The following is a 16,768-nucleotide window of genomic DNA, read 5'->3' as shown; positions in this document are numbered from 1 at the left end:
GCAAATAACTGACACTAAGATAATTCCTGATGGTGGAGAGATCCCAGGAGGAGGCCGAACCTGAATTCTGAACTTCTTAGAAGCTATTCACCACGTGCCCGAGCGCCAGGCTCTCCCTAGCAGCTCGTCTTTCCCAACCTGGCTATCTCCAGCTCTGTGAACTGTGGTGAATTGCTAATCACTGGCAATGCTTTAACCTCAGGTTCTGAGATTATGCGAGGATATAGCAGAGCAGTGGCCATCACATTATGGTGAGCTCCGTGAATGGGGCTTCTGGTGTCTTGTGGAGCGGTGTGGCTCACAAGTGGTTCTTAGAGCAAGCCACATGTTTTAAGGGCTGGCAGCATCAACAAATGGAGCCATAGGGGACCTGGTCCTGAGTCCCTATGGCCAGGGACAAGATAGCAACGTGGACCTAAGGAAGACTAAAGGAGGAAATGGGAGATAGCAGGGGGACTGAGCAGTGGGCAGCTGTGGAAATCCTGCTACTTGGTTCCAGACTCCCCTTGGAACAGACTAGACAGTACTAGCTGCTCCCTGTTGACAGGCTGAATATGCATTCAGGCAGAATAGAGAATGAGAGTGGAGAGCACCCAGACCAAGACTTCATGCTCCAAGATTCCTCTGACATCACCATCAGCTGCCTTCTCAAACACTAGGCAGTTAGCTATCAGACGCTCAACTATCTCTTGGGACATTTACTTGCAAGAATTGACCTTTGTTGAGTTCGAGACCAGCCTGGTCTACAGAGCTAGTTCCAGGACAGGCTCCAAAGCCACAGAGAAACCCTGTCTCGAAAAACCAAAAAAAAAAAAAAAAGAATTGACCCTTGTTTAGAGTCTTGTTAGCAGAGCCTAAAGGAAAACAAGGTACTAAGTGTCATGTGGCTACCCCTCCCATTTACAGGCACCAAGCAGTAGATTGTGTGGGTTAGGTAAAAGCAGATACTCCTATTGGATTGATCTGGGTGCTCATTGCCAATCACCTATGACCTTATAAAGTTTAAAGACTCTCGACCCGCCCAGCAGGTCCTAAGTTACTCCAGGGTCTTGAAGAGGCACTATCTGAAAGACATGGGAGGAAAGAGAAACGGACGCCAAGAAGTATTCTTTTGTCAAGGCATCCGTTTATTGAAGCAAGTTTCATGTCTTAAATACTCCTCAGTAAGGAGCTCGGGCAGGGGGAACAGAGGAAAGGGGGAAGGATGAAGGGGGAAGGGAAGGAGGGGCTCCGGTAGTTAGGCAACTAAGCAGGGCAGTTTGGCAGCTAAGCAGGGCAGTTGTAAGGTCAGTGGCTAGAACACCTGCTGTTAGTGATAAGCAGCAAGCCAGGAAGACACTCTGTGGTGCTTTCCAGAACTTGAGTCTCCACAGTCAGCACATAATGTTTTGGCTAATGTTTTGGCTAACTTTAAGTTTTCTGTCTCAAGATTTTTACTTCAAGGCCCTGTGAGATGTGAGAAAGGAGAAGCCTGAAATGGCTCCTGACAGACTCTAAAAGGAACGCTTGTCAATCCCCATTCCCAATGCACAGACCAACAGCTAAGACTTGTCTGGGAATAAAGTTCTATCTGCTGCTTAGACCCATTCAGTGTAGAGTATACAGATATACACGGGATACCTTAAGGAAATCAATAGCTTTATTCTTCCTCAATACAAAGCACAGTTAGGGTAAACCCTTTACATTTCTTCAGTATAGAGTATACAAATATACACAGGATACCTTAAGAAAATCAATAGCTTTATTTTTCCTCAATACATAAAAAATGAGTCTGAGAGGATGTTTTGTGAAGTAAACTAGAGTATGTACAAAATCAGAGATGCCTAGAGCCTGCCCAACAGAGGGGAGGCAAGGTCTTTGATAGTTTTGGAGTTCAGCTGGGGAATCGTGCTGATCTTCAGGAGCCTGCTGCTGGCATACTTGTTCTTGACAGCCTGCAGAAGGCAGTTGTGGTTAAGTAGGTTTCAGGACCGCCCAGCATACCTAGTCTAACCTACAGCTGTGAGGACGATGGCCGCCATTTCCAGCATCTCAGGCGCTGATGATGCCCGATCCCCGGGCCTTCCCCTCATAACACCTGCACCAAGCAGGCCCCTCCAGCCCTGCTAGTCACACAGCAGTGAAATAGTTTCAAGATCCAAAGAAGAGGCCCTCTTGGGAGCTATCTGACTGGTGAGGGCACTGTCATTGTAAGTGATATTGGGACTGACAGCACAAACTGGGAAAAGGGAGCTGGAGAGGTGGTTCTATGGTCTTCAGGAGGACCCCAGTTCAATTCCCAGTGCCCACAACCATCTATAACTCCACCCATAGGAGATTAGACCCCCTCTTCTGGCCTCTACAGGCACCTGGTATGTATGTGATATGCAGACAAAACACTCATACGCATGCTTTTTAAAAATGGAACTAAGCCATGCGGTGGTGGCGCACGCCTTTAATCCCAGCACTCGGGAGGCAGAGGCAGGCGGATCTCTGAGTTTGAGGACAGCCTGGTCTACAAAGTGAGTTCCAGAACAGCCAGGGATACAGAGACACCCTGTCTTAAAAAGTTAAGAGTGTATGGCTACTAGAACTTCACAAATCCCAGTCACTATGCCTCCAGCTCACAGTCACACCAGAACTGCGCGCCAGCCAGCGAGATCATGCAGCAAGGGCACAAAAAGCTTTGTTCTGTCACTGGCCTCTTGGGGGATGCTGATACTGTGTCCCACAGGCACAGCAGCCCCGCCCCCACGTTTTCCCGGCATAGGTCCCTCTCCCTTCTCCACATTCAGTCACTAGGAGCCTTTTCAAAAGGCCTGAGTAACAATGAGCTGAATGGGAGGCCACTAGAGGGGGCCCTCTCTTCCCGGCCCCAGGGCAAACAGTCTTCCCTGCTTGCTGTGTGCCTGCTCAGGATGCGGAAGCAGGTGTGGGAACGCAGGGGCTGGCTGAGCAGGCACCAAGCTTACTTAGCCAAGGTTAACCAATCGGTACATTCCATTCTTGGAGCCTATGCTATAAGAGCATCACACTCGCTAGTAACACACTTCCACACACAGCCCAGAATCGAACACCTCCCGAGTTCAGGATTGCCAGCACTTACGATGAATTTGGTGAGGTTTTCATTGACTTTCACCACGTTCTTGGCCATGTGCTGCATGACTTCCAGCACCTCACTCTCCATGTATCCTGTGTAATACTGCTGCTTCAAATTCTGAAACACAAGCGGAAGCCATGAAGGGCCCCCAAATGCTTCCTTCCCTGTAGGAGAACACACGCCACGTCTCGAGGGAGCTGGGCTGGTGGTGCAGGCCTGTATCCCTGCGACTGTTTAGGGCTGACAGGACACCATAGTGCAACCCTGTATCAAAGTGATAACAGCTGGAGATACAGCTGTGATGAGTGAGGGCTTGGGGTCCATCCCAAAATATGACTAAAATAAATTTAAAATTAAAAAAAAAAAAGTGGGGGTGGGGTGGGGCTGGAGAGATGGCTCAGAGGTTAAGAGCATTGCCTGCTCTTCCAAAGGCCCTGAGTTCAATTCCCAGCAACCACATGGTGGCTCACAACCATCTGTAATGAGGTCTGGTGCCCTCTTCTGACCTGCAGTCATACACACAAACAGAATATTGTATACATAATAAATATAAAAAAAAAAGTGGGGAAATTTTTACCTTGTAAAACCCAGTCCAGCCCAGCTACTTCACCAGCACCAAGCCACAGAGCGTGGCTCCGTCCCTGAGACAAGGCTCGCTTAGGACAGTAAAAGGCACTCAGCTCTAACAGACCAAGTGCTCATGACATGTTTGAGAGCAGTTGCACAGGTCTGGAGGGCGCTCCAAGCAACAAGCATCCTTCCACCCCTTGCTAGGCAAAGGCAGAGAGAAACACATACACAAGAGAGTACCGGCCCTCTCCCCAGAGTGGCACCCGCCTCCCAGCCGGGTAAGCAGTACTAGCCGAGGCTTGCGGGCCTGGCCGCGGCACAGTGAAATTCGGACTTGAGAAGTGACTGTGTCAGTAAAGTACATGCCTCGCAGCCCCAGGGCCCCGAGTTCACAGCACACGGGCTCCAAATGCAGCCTTCTTCTTCTCTCTTAAACTCACCCATCTTCCCTGGCCCAGCACCTTCTGAGCCAGGCAGGAGGCGGCAGCCGCGACCTGAGAAGGGTGGTAATGCACCATGTCATAGTCGATGAGCGCCAGCTCCATCAGGTACTTGGCTAACGTGTGCTGTTCCACGTCCACCTAGGAGACAGCAGCACACTGAGCGCCTGCATTGGGCCTCTCACCTCCCACCAGAAGCTGTCTACGGGAGCCTTCTCTCGGCTGTGCTGGGGTGGGACTGAGCACGAGCCAACCTTCCCGGAGACAGTGGCACTCACCTCCCCGGCTTTGGAGGCTCGCCTTAAGAAGTGGAGTGGCAAAGGCCGGCCTAACTCGAATTTCAGCTCTTTCAAAATCAGAGTCTCCATTTCTCGGATTTGGGAACTGGTGTAAGCATTGTCTGTGATATAAACAAAGTCTTCGATATTGGGGGAAAACATCTCCTCATATTTGGAAGCCAAGAGCAGAGCTGTGATCCCAACCAGCTGCAGCTTCTTCCGGCAGACGGGCTGAGCCTGATTGAAAACAAACACATCTGGAGTCACCACTGATCAGATTCCACCAGAGCTCTGGGCGGATGGGGTGACGGAACCAAGTTCTTACAGGACACAGGAGACCTGAACCGTGGCGGTAAGAGCAATCACTGAGCAATCACTAGCAGTAAGATTCCAACACACCATCTCACTGGGTCCTCCCAGAGGACCTGACGCCAGAGATTTGGGTGGTCCCAAATGTCTGCACGACCTTGACTTGGTACTTGGTGTGCTCTGCAAGTCACAGCAAACAGTGAGAACTGAATGGCAGGCTGAAATATTCCCTCCTCAAAAGTACACCTACTAACCACCTTGAAAAGCCTCTTGTTCAAACAAATTGCCACACACATACAAAAATCTCTCCCCAATGCTTCAGAGTTGGGGGAAAAACCTCAGTGAGCTAAAGTGTGTGCTTTAAGCTTCCTAAAACAGACTGGCGAGATGGCTCGGCGGTAAAGGCTTGACGACTACCACACCTGGATCCGAGCCTGAGCCCCGGCATCCACAAGGTGGAAGGAGAGAAGCAGCTCTTAGAGCCGTCTCTCACCTCCACAGGGGCTGCCACACTAAGTACATGGAATTCTTCTTTTTTTAAAAAAAGATTTATTATTACGTGTATAGTGTTCTTCCTGCACATCAGAAGAGGGCACCAGATCTCATCACAGATGGTTGTGAGCCACCATGTGGTTGCTGGGAATTGAACTCAGGACCTCTGGAAGAGCAGCCAGTGCTCTTAACCTCTGAGCCCCAGTAAATGTAAATTTCTTAAAACAAGAGGTAAGGAGGGGAATGGAGACACCTCAGTGGGTAAAGGCACCTGTTGCTGCCAAGCCTGATGACCTGAGTTCAATCCCTGGAACCCATATGGCACAGAGGTGAGAACCAGCCTGGGTTGTCTTTCCTACCTTCATCCTATGGCACACCCACACCCCAAACATACACAAGTAAACGTGTGGGTTTAGTTTGTTTTTAAAAATTATTTACTTTATGTGTGTTGGTGTTTTTCCTACATGTATGTCTGTGTGACAGTCTCAGAGCCCCTGGAACCGACTAGAGCTCCAGACAGTTATGAGCTGCCAGATGGATGCTGGGAATTGAACTCAGGTCTTCTGGGAGGGCAGCCAGTGCTCTTAACCACTGGGCCATCTTTCCAGCCCCTTTAGTTTTTTAACCGGGACTTTGCTTTTCTTGCTTCTGCTTTCATTACTGGAAGTCTACACACAAGATAATACTGTATTTTCCTGCCCAGTGAGTATACTGAGAACCACTCAATCTATTAGTTAGGATTTGAAAGTATCTTAAAGTATTTGAAAGTATTTTTTAAGTGATAATTATCACCATATTGTTAGAGCAGAATCTGTATACTTGGCCTAACCATTTACTATGAGTATTGACTTTTAAGTCAGTCTTCGTCGCGAGAGTGCTGTGATGAATAACACCCTGGCTGTTTACCACTGAGCTCCACCCCCAGCCCTGGGATGCCAGATAGAGTGGCTGCTTTGCCTAGCAGGCTCAAAGCTGTGGGGCTCCAGCAGCAGCAGCCCACAAGTAAAGCAGATATCTGATACCTCTGCTAGACACTCAGTATCTCCCTACATCCCGCCCTCTATGCTCTGGGTTCTCAGTCTGTTCTACACTGGCATCCCTGCTCTTTGTTTTGGGAAGGATTTGACCTCTTTTTGCATTTGTTTTCTTGAAAGATTTATTTGTTATTATCTATCTAGTGTTCTGCCTGCATGTATGCCTGTATGCCAGAGAGGGGACCAGATCTCATTCTGTATGTTTGTGAGATACCATGTGGATGCCGGGAATTGAACTCAGGACCTCTGGAAGAACAGACAGCACTCTTAACCTCTGAGCCATCTCTCCAGTCCTCTATTGCATTTCTGTGGTGATTCATTACCACAGCTAGTTAGAAATCAAGATTCTTAGTAGGGTGGTAGTGGCACACACCTTTAATCACAGCACTTGGGAGGCAGAGACAGGTGGATCTTTGTGAGTTCAAGGACAGCTAGGGCAATTACACAGAGAAACCAAGATTCTCTCCCTCAGCTCTGAGATGAGGGAGCATGGACACTGAGTGCATCAGACAGTGAAAATGGTGTGGGCACCAGCAGAGGCTTCGGCTCACTTCTGTGCCACGTGATGGTTTATTTCCCTAATAAACGATCACAGCTATGCAGGACCCATAAACCAAAACCAAAATACCTGTCCTTAAGTGACAAGCTGTAGCCAAAACATAAACATACTGAAATTAGTAGATAAAACTACCTTTAGCCTTGCAATACAAGGTATACATGCAAGACCTCACACAGTGACCTCAGGATTAGATCTGAGGCCCATCCCCCAAGATACTTCCATTATATGCAAATCAAATCAAAAAAAGATTCAGGAAAGGATACTGTGAATGTGTGTCCTGGAGCAAACAGGATTGCCCAGAGCTGGTCAGCAGCATTAAAGGCCTCACACCTTTGGCCTGCTTCCCCATTTTAGCAACTGAAACTCTCTGTGAAACTCTCTGGCATTTCCGCTAGGCTGCCAGTCTTTTCCTTCCTGGGAGCCCCAGCTCAGCTTTCCACTTCACAGGGCAGCCAGCACCACACCCCCAGCTGCACTCACCTGGAGGAACCGGTCCATGATGGCAATGCACATGTACAGAGTTTCCTGTAGAAGCCTAAACTTGGAATGAACTTGAACCAACCAGTCCACCAAGATGGCACGCATACGTCCGTTTATATCTCTTCCATCTAAGAAGTGCGGGTTGATGGACTGCAAAACCTATTGGGGCAATTCAAAAGTTCAACAAGCTGATGTCATTTCCTCCCCACATCCCTGCTAAGGTCCACACCACTAGTGCAACCCAGACATAAAGGCCTGCCCACCTCAAGCTGCCTGAGATACTGGTAGATGTCCTTCACGTAGTCACTGCAGAGCTGAGGGTTCTCCCAGTCCTCGTTATCTATATCCTCAATCTTGCAGAGCAAAGCATCAGAGAAAGCTTGGCAGAGGTTCTCTTCCTTCATGGAGACATCCTCAGGCACAGGCAAAGGATCCTACATCCGGTAGGGAAGACTGGAGTTACTGCGCTGCTGGAGCGCCTACCCCTTTATCCCCGCACACTATTGATACAGAGGTGGCTTGTTTTCTGTCTATCCCGCACACTATTGATACAGAGGTGGCTTGTTTTCTGTCTCCCGCGAGCTTCTGTGTATCTAGTTAACTACTTTGTTCACACAGGAGCCCTCACACAGTGGGTGTTGAGTAACGAATGTGAGACCACAGAGGTCAGAGAACACCGGAGCTGACGGCTCCCCGGCAGCAACCTCCCCTGCAGCAACCTCCCCTGCAGTCATGCTCTTCCATTACTCCTTCTAAGTGTAGACCCTGGCCAGCAGAAGGCCTTATTCCAGTCTGAATAAGGAGACGACAAGGTTTAGTAGGGATGCAGCCTGGATCTATGTACTTATTATGCTGACAGGTTGGTTATTTGTAAATTCACACAAATTAAAAAGTTATGCAGTTCAAACAAATATTTTCTTTTTGTTTTCTTTCTTCTTTTGTTTTTTTTAAGACAGTTTCTCTGTGTAGCCCTGGCAGTCCTGGAACTTGCTCTGTAGACCAGGCTGGCCTCAAACTCACAGATATCCACTTTCCTCTTCTTCCTGAGTTCTGGGATTAAAGGTGTGTCCTATCACCACCCGGCTCAAATAAATATTTCATAATGAAGTATAAACTATTGTTTGAAAAGAATAAGCGGCCCCTCTCAAAGTGCCGAACAGGACTGACTTCTAGACCATGAAGAATACATATTACGGGAACAAAATGCAAACCCAGAGCACAGCTCATGTAGGCCAGCAGGATGTGTGCTGACTCGGGCCTGCAGTCTGAGCACTAGGAAGGGTAGGTCAGGAGGATAGCCGTGAACTCGAATCCAGCCTGAGCTATAAAGTTCCAGGTTAACAGCGCTAGAGTGAGAAAATGATTAAAAAATAACAAAAAGTTCAAACAAAACCACATAGGTAATTTTAACTATGTTGAAGATTAATAATTTCTAGTCTTAGAGTAGGAAACAGGAGGTGGAGGGTTAGGGAAGAGGCAGTTCAAAACATGATCGGCCTCCTCAGCGATATATGAAGGTCCAGACCAACAAAGGCTAAAACCTCAGAGATTAGGAACGAATGAGATATAGATTCCTGGGTAAGCGTGACCCTTTCCAGGACTCCATCACTGTTCAGACACGTCACTAAGTGCTGCAGGCCCACCGTGCCACCCTCTGTACACTGCATGAGGCACTAAGAGGATCAGCTCTTAAACTAGCCTGGGCTACATAGCGGGAGCCTGTCTCAAATCTGTAGGGATAGTAGTGTAACAGCTCTGGCTGTCCTAGAACTCAGTTTGTAGATCAGGCTAGTCTCACACTTATAGATTCACCTGCCTCTGCCTCCTAGAGGCTGAGATTAAAGGCATGGACCACCACCCCCTGCTAAAGCTTCTCCATTTTAGTTGAACACTGTCAAGTCCTGAAACTAAAGTACTCTGGCTCCAGAGCTAAAGCAACTTGTTTTTCTAGTTTCTTGCCCTCCCCACTGATTCAGCACTCAGTTACCCTTAACCAAGGCCAGCTGCAGGCGGAACAGGCAAGACTTCTAGTCCCCTTTCTGCCCTACAGCAACCCAACTCTTTCTTAAAGGGCTCCAACTCTTTTTTAAAAATATTTATTTATTATGTATACAATATTCTGTCTGTATGCCTGAAGGCCAGAAGAGGGCACCAGACTTCATTACAGATGGTTGTGAGCCACCATGTGGTTGCTGGGAATTGAACTCGACCTTTGGAAGAGCAGGCAATGCTCTTAACCACTGAGCCATCTCTCCAGCTCCAGGGCTCCAACTCTTAAAGCAGAGACCCCACTGTGGGTCCATCCTGAATATGGTGTTACTGAGTGGCTCTCCCTCTGTCTTTCCTTCAGAGTGATCTCATGGCATGCTGCCCATCCCTCCAAAGCTACTGGGAAGAGCTCTGAAGGTCTTGCCAGTAAGAATGGTGCAGGAGATAAATGTTTAACCTTCATTTGCCTGGTGTGTGTATTTCAAAGGGTCACATGATTATGTAGGAATAAGTGCCATTTTATGCATCAGTTAAAAAAATAAATATAAACATGAAATTTAAACATCATTAGTTAGGGTCAGCAACTCAAAATTTGTCCTTAAAAATGAATTATTAAGAGCAATTTTAAAATGGCAGAAGTAATATGCAAGTTAAAACCTTCAAACTAGATTAACAAAGAAGCCTATTGGTTGCCATGGATAACTGAAAGGCCAGTCAGAAGCTGAGGATGTGCCTGCCATCTGACTTCAGTCATCCTTATTTGGAAGGATGGAGGGCTGGGTGGGGGCTGTCACAGGGGTGAGCACAGGGAGCGCTCCTATGCTGCTGCCTTGTTCCCTGTTTTGCTGACACGGGGTCTTGCCGTGAAAAGCAATGGGCTGTCCTGGCCCTTACAGTCCTACTGCCCTGTCTCAGTGCTGGGGCTCTAGGCCACACCTCCACGCTGGGCAATAGAGAAGTGCGGCAGGGAGGGGCTTCATGAGGAACTGCTCCAACAAGTATTCCTCAGATCAGGGCAGTGGTGGAGCAGAACCTGTTACCGTGACTGTCAGGAACACAGCCCGGGCCTCAGGAGGCCGCACAGAGGCTTAGCTGTGTCCTGTCCATCTATTGCCCAGATTTAGAGTTGTTTCATTTTACTCCTTTTATTAAACAGCCGAGAGCACAGTGCTTATTTTCCATTCACTTACAGGTTTTGTTTGTTTATTTTCTTTCACATTCTTTCTTTTGAGAGAAGGTCTCCTGTGGCCCAGGCTGACTTTGAACTCGGTGATCTTGAACTGCCCCCCCCCAGCCCCGCCCTCAGAGCTGGGACGCCTGCCACCACACTGTTCTGTACTGCTGTGAAGAACGGAAAACACTTCCCAAGATCCTTAGCTGCCTGGTCTGTCTGGGCCCTAGGAATCTTGATTGCCCTTGCCCATGCTTGCCCATGCTTGCCCAAATTTGCAGCAAATACCCTTCTTCCTTCAAACTAGTCAGTGTTTACCGAGGCCTTCCAGCTCAGAAAAAAACACTGGTCGCCTCCCTCCTCGTTCCCCCCACGCACACCAAATGCTGTGTGAGAAGTGCTGTGAACGCCTGAGTTAAGTCTCAGCCATCTGAGAAGCAGCTGCCTCATGCACACAGCAAGACGCCCCCACCTCCAGGTTTATAACCTGGGATTCTGGGAACATCTGCTTTCATGGACACAGAGATCAACAGCTTTCTAGGGAAGTTACTAGAACCCCTACGCTCCACTGGTGTGTGCACAACTCCAGAGACGGTCTGTAAAGTGGCAGCAAAAGGGCAGGTAACAGCCAGGGCCAGGCTCAAAGAGGGCTCTCCTGCAGACACTGTGGGCTCCATGCTTCCTTCGCTACTATGAATCTGAAGTCAGTGTGTCTGAGTGGCAGTAACTAACTGCTCCTTGATGATAATCCTAAATCACAACACCCAGCACATCCTCTAACCAGTGTGTGTGTGTGTGTGTGTGTGTGTGTGTGTGTGTGTGTGTGAGGGGGGGGGGAAGCGGGTCTGCACAGCAGTGCCCACAGCAGCCAGAAGAGGTTGAACTGGTTGAATCCCCAGAAGCTAAGTTATGTGAGCCACCCAGCACAAGTGCTGGGAATGAAATCCTCCAGTCCTGTGTAAGAGCAGCGCGTGGAGTCATCTCTCTAGTCCCGAGAAGTCGGAAGGGATTTTACATGGACTGAGCTCTTAGCCCCCTTTTTGTCTGAAACAGGAGGCCTCAAGCCATGGCAAAAAGAAAACCAGAGCGAGGGGAGCATTGAAGGTCACAGGAAGAAACAACTTTTTCTTTCTTCTTTTATAAACACTGTTTTTTTATTTTTGTTTTTGTTTTTTTTTTTAATGTTGAGGACTAAACCCCAGGGCTCTTACAGGCTAAGCACAGCTTCTACAGCTGAGCTACCGCCATCTTGATTGACAAATAGATGCCTTTCTTCTTTGCTTCAGTTTTCTGTGAAAGCCTGAATTATTTATCCTGGGCTGGCCTTGAACTCCGTAAGTAGCCAAGGATGGCTTTGAACTTTGATTCTCCTGCGAGGATTACAGATGGCCACCACCATGGACTAGCTCATGCAGTGTTGGGCACTGAACCTAGGGCTTCATGTGTGCTGGGCAAACACTCTACCCACTGAGCTGTATCCCTTGACCCTGAAGCCTGAATTTCTTAAAGCCAATATTCAAAAATACAACGTTGATTAAAATTTTACACAAATGCATGCTTTAAAGAGCAAATCTGAGCTGGGGGAGGCGCACGCCTTTAATCCTAGCACTTGGGAAGCAGAGGCAGGCGGATCTGAGTTCCAGGAGAGCCAGCACTACACAGAGAAACCCTGTTTTGAAACACCACCAAGAAAAAGAGCAAATCTGATTTTGCACATTACATAGTGTTATAATCTGATTTTGTCAGTTAACGTTCCTAACATCTTTACATCTTTAAATGCTGTACTAATTCATAGTTATGATTGTATAGGATCTCATTAAATATGTTGAATGGATCTCCCAGTTAGGATTATTTCTGTTCACTGGGAGGTGGCAGCACACGCCTTTAATCCCAGCACTTGGGAGGCAGACACAGGCGGATCTCCATGAGTTCGAGGCCAGCCTAGTCTACGAAATGATTCCAAGACAGGCTTCCAAAGCTACAGAGAAACCCTGTCTCAAAAAAACAAAAAAAAAAAAAAAAAGAGATTATTCTTATCAAATAAATATTCATTGACCAGGCATGGGATTGACATATGCTGACATATGCCTATAATTCCAGCACTTGGAGGCAGAGGCAGGGAGACTACTCTGGGTTTGAGATCAACCTGAGCTACAGCGAAAGACCCTGAAAGAGAAGGGATGGAGGAGGAGAGATGGCTCCTGTGAGGTGGTTTGGTGGGTAAAGGCACTTTCTGCCATCCTGACCCTGCGACTCACATGGTAAAATACTTATCCACCTTTGATCCCCAGAATCCAAATCAGTATAAAAGCTAACAGTGGTGGTGACATGTGCTAGGGAGTCTGAGACACACAATCTTAGCAGGCTCACTGACCAATCAGCATAGCCTACTGGGTGAGCTCCTAGCTACCTGAGAGACCCTGTAAGGAGGGAAAGGAGAGAGGAAAAAAAAATTGTCAGACCTAACATGATGTTACATGCCTTTAATTCCAGCACCTGAGAGGCAGAAGCAGGCAGATCTATGAGCTCTAATCCAGCTGGGGCTATATAGTGAGATCCTTTCTCAAAAAAAAAAAAAAAAAAAGGCCATACTGCTTAAGGAACAACATCTAAGATTATCCTCTGACATACACACCCCTCTAAGAACCAAGTAGTCCTGGGCCACACAGTCCCTTAGAATCTGTGCCCTTCTTGAGTTGTCTTCCAGAGACTGTGGCCTTCCCAGCCACCCGACACTGTGATGCCTCAAGTCATTAATGACACCCCCTAAGATTGCCAACCTTGTTTCAGGGAACATAGGTCCCTCCTAGATATGCCTCCTGATACAAGACATTGCTGGAACCTTAACACAACTGTATGTGTACAGTAAGTGCTCAGTATAGGGATTTCTCGAGAATGTCTGAAGTTTCGCTTGGAAGTGAAATCATACAACACACACTCAAAGACAGATACACTGAAATGCTTACTGCCATAGTTTGTCACTCGAACAAAGTCTCTCATAGCAATTATATATGAGAGCGTGCATACATTTGATCTTAGGGAGATGGATGGGTAAGCCACCATTCCCTAGCATTCTGAGTCCAGCTGAGCTACTCGGTTACAGAGACCCCCATTAATCAATGTACAATTAAGGGATTAACTTATTTTTATGTAAGTTTCAGGCTTCAGAGTGGTGGGCTTCCAGTGGTAAGGAAGGTCATTCCTACTGTGCATTATTTTAATAAAACCCACCAAGTTGGGGGTTGGAGAGATGATTCAGTAGTTAAGAGCACTGGCTGCTCTTCCAGAGGGCTCAGGTTTATTCCCAGCACCCACACGCCAGCTCACACCTCCTGTAACTCCAGTTACAGGGCATCCTATGCCTTCTTTTTGCCTCTCAGGTCACCAGAGTCGAAAGTGGCGCACAGACATACATGCAGGGAAAATACCCATACTTGAGACATTAAAATTAAAGAAGGGAAATGCATACAGGTAAGTTCTGGTCTTCCTACCTTTGGAGCCCGCGTCTCCATCTGCACCGGCTTCACAGAAGCGGTAGGTTTTGGCTGTTTGTTGGCATTTGTCACTTTGTGGGGCTGAACGGGTATTTTGATGTTCTGAGGTTTCTATAAGGGAAAAAAAAAAAAAAACAGTGAGCAGGGTAAGACAACCAGTTCAGGCCCTAGAGAGCGTGGCTCTCCACACAGGTCACCTCGCCCCTGTTACCTTAGCCACTTGGGTTGCTCGGGTTGTAACTTTATTTCCAATTTCTTCTAAAACTGCCCGGTGGATAGTCACATGGCTCTTAGCTTTCGGATTAACTCCTGTGTCAATATTCTTCAAATCACTGGACACCTTAAAACAAAACAGAAACAAAAGACCCACAACGGACAATAAATAAACAAGCAAATAAACAAACAAAAAGTTAAACAGAGAAAATGAAAAAAAAATCTCCACCTACTAATGTCAGATACTCCAGAACTGCTCTGGACAAGGTGATCAGACCGCACTCTATCTATAAAGGGGGAAAGAGGGGCTGGAGATGGCTCTCGGAAGTTAAGAGCATTGGCTGCTCCCGGAGCGGACAACCCCAGCACCCAGCCTGTAACTCTAGTTCCAGGGGTCTGACGCCCTGCCCTGGATTTCAGCGTACTGCATACACATGGAAGCGTATTCGTGCACATAAATAAACGTTTATCATTTTTAAAGGGAAAAGGTGCATTTTAGGAAATCTGAAACTGCTATCTGAAGTATCACTCTAAAATTAGGCAAATCCCCCAACTACCTTACCTGTAAAACAAAGATCTCCCTATGGCTCTTGCGAACTGTTCTGCATATTCAAGTAGTCTTTAAGAGATGTCAAAGTTCCATGCCTCAATGATTGCTTCTCATAAGCCTGTGTCAAGCGATCCTTGTACTCACTTAGTTAGAAACCTCCCTTCAGAGTATATCCGTAATGATAAAAAGCTTTGATACCACTAGTTAATAATAGGTCCGGTTGTTTAAAATGCCCGTAGCTTTCATTATAATATTATAATGAAATAAGGAGTAAGAAATGACACCTACAGAGATGGGATTTTTACAGAAACACAGCTTTTTATAGCACAGACTCTCTCAAGTTAAAGTTATTTGCAGTGAAACAGGAGAGATACAATTGTATGAAAAAGGAAAAACTACTGACAGTTAACAAAACAAGGTTTGTTATTCATATCCCAAAGTTTACTCTGTTGTAGAAGTAATAAATATTTCATGGCTGGGCGGTGGTGGCGCACGCCTTTAATCCCAGCACTCGGGAAGCAGAGTGCAGGCGGATCTCTGTGAGTTCGAGGCCAGCCTGGTCTACAGAGCGAATTCCAGGACAGACTCCAACGCCACAGAGAAACCCTGTCTCGAAAACCAGGAAAAAAAAAAAAAGTTGTTCCACTGTATACTTAATAAATAAATCTTAAAAAAAATAAATATTTCATGAGGAAATACGTCCCTGAGAGGGGGTCCCTAATTCTAAAATACCTCCCAACTGGGGGCAGAGTAAACTGACCTCTCAGGATAAGCCAGGCAAAACCCTAGCTCATCCCAACTGAAAAAGTTTAAGTATTAAATAACTTGAAAGAACCAATTAGACAAAAATTACTTGTTAGTGGGAGTTATATCTACAAGACTCGAACCCTGACTGTATATTCACCAATTTTTAGGATTTAGATTCCCTAAGCCAAGATGTCGAATCTTTCTTGCCAGCACCCCACTGCTAATTTCAGAATGTGTTTAAAAGTTCAACGTCTTCCAGGTTAAAGCCTGGTAATGAAGACTAGGTTTAAACTCACATGGAAGAGGAATTGGCAGTTTTTAACTAGCCAGGATAATGGCAGCCAGCTGTGTAGGCGCCTCTAGTTTTCAATAAGGTAAAGTAGACCCAGGTACAATTCCAGCCTAAAAGCTAGTAATATTTTCATTCTCAAAATACGAATTTGTACGTGTCGTCCCTCCTCCCCCTCATCTGCAATACTGGGGTCCAAGTTTTGCACTTTTCCACTTGGGTGGGTTTTTGTTTTGTTTTGTTTTTGAGGACAAACCCACACTTTAATGAACGTGGCCTGGAAGACAGTGTGCAGATGCCAATGGGAAGTTCACACAAAGCAAACTGTGAAAAATATGTGAAAAGCAGAAACATGGTACTGGAGGGCTTCCCGGTTCCTCTTGGTCCTCATCCCCAGCGCAGCGCAGCCCTGAGCAGTGAGTGACAGCGATGGGGACCCCAGGCCCTTGCCTCTAGACAGCTCTGCCAAGGCCTCGCCGGCAGCCTCCCGGGCCACCGGGCAGGGCAGGACACCGCAGCCCGGGCGCACTCACCGTCGGGCGTCGGAGCAGCGCCATGAGGGCCGCGCTGGGAAGTGCGGACTGGGGCAGCCACCGGAGTCCGCGGCACCGTTGGGAGTCTCAGGGTCTCGCTGCTCCCTTCTCACCGCCGGGTCGCCGATTCAAATACCGCACCGCTCGCGCCCCATTGGGCAGCCGCACGCACGGCGCGCGCTCCCCATTGGCTGGGCCTGGAGGTCTTTCTGCACACTGATTGGCTGACTCCTATTTGCTTGTTATAGCAACCAGCGAGGCGGCAAGGCTTTGTTGTTTCCTTGCCTACGGTTTTATTTTTAAATCTAGTCCCTGAGATCATTTTTTCTCCCATTGGAAAAGCTAATCTAATTTTGACCAAAAAAGCTCACCTACGGACAGATGTCTTTAAAAGTTCTGGGTGGGCCAGAAGTGGGCTCTAGTGAATGAATATCCTGGAAATGCTACTTCTGACCTTGCTTCCTCTTCCGGAAACATATACTTGGGAATTTGGCTTGGGGTATAGAGCCACTGTCTTCAGGTCGTTCAGAGCTACACCATG

The 16,768-nt window shown here is 47.4% G+C and overlaps 1 protein-coding gene across 1 annotated transcript; it reads right to left on the bottom strand.

Moving 5' to 3' along the window:
- Positions 1–1,621: 1,621 nt before the first annotated feature.
- Ccnb2 (cyclin B2) lies at positions 1,622–16,359 on the bottom strand. The gene is made up of 9 exons (XM_075967754.1): positions 16,228–16,359; positions 14,107–14,235; positions 13,893–14,006; positions 7,505–7,675; positions 7,242–7,400; positions 4,368–4,604; positions 4,090–4,230; positions 3,086–3,196; positions 1,622–1,934 (listed from the first exon to the last, which is right to left on the bottom strand). Exons 1-9 carry the CDS (start codon positions 16,249–16,251, stop codon positions 1,824–1,826), a joined length of 1,197 nt encoding a protein of 398 aa, XP_075823869.1. The 5' UTR covers positions 16,252–16,359; the 3' UTR covers positions 1,622–1,823.
- Between the last annotated feature and the right edge of the window lie 409 nt (positions 16,360–16,768).

This window comes from Microtus pennsylvanicus, chromosome 3 (assembly GCF_037038515.1).
Source record: "Microtus pennsylvanicus isolate mMicPen1 chromosome 3, mMicPen1.hap1, whole genome shotgun sequence".
In the NCBI taxonomy this organism is placed as follows: domain Eukaryota; kingdom Metazoa; phylum Chordata; class Mammalia; order Rodentia; family Cricetidae; genus Microtus; species Microtus pennsylvanicus.
The sequence above is the reverse complement of the archived record's forward strand: the minus strand, read 5'-3'. Positions and strand labels throughout refer to the sequence as shown.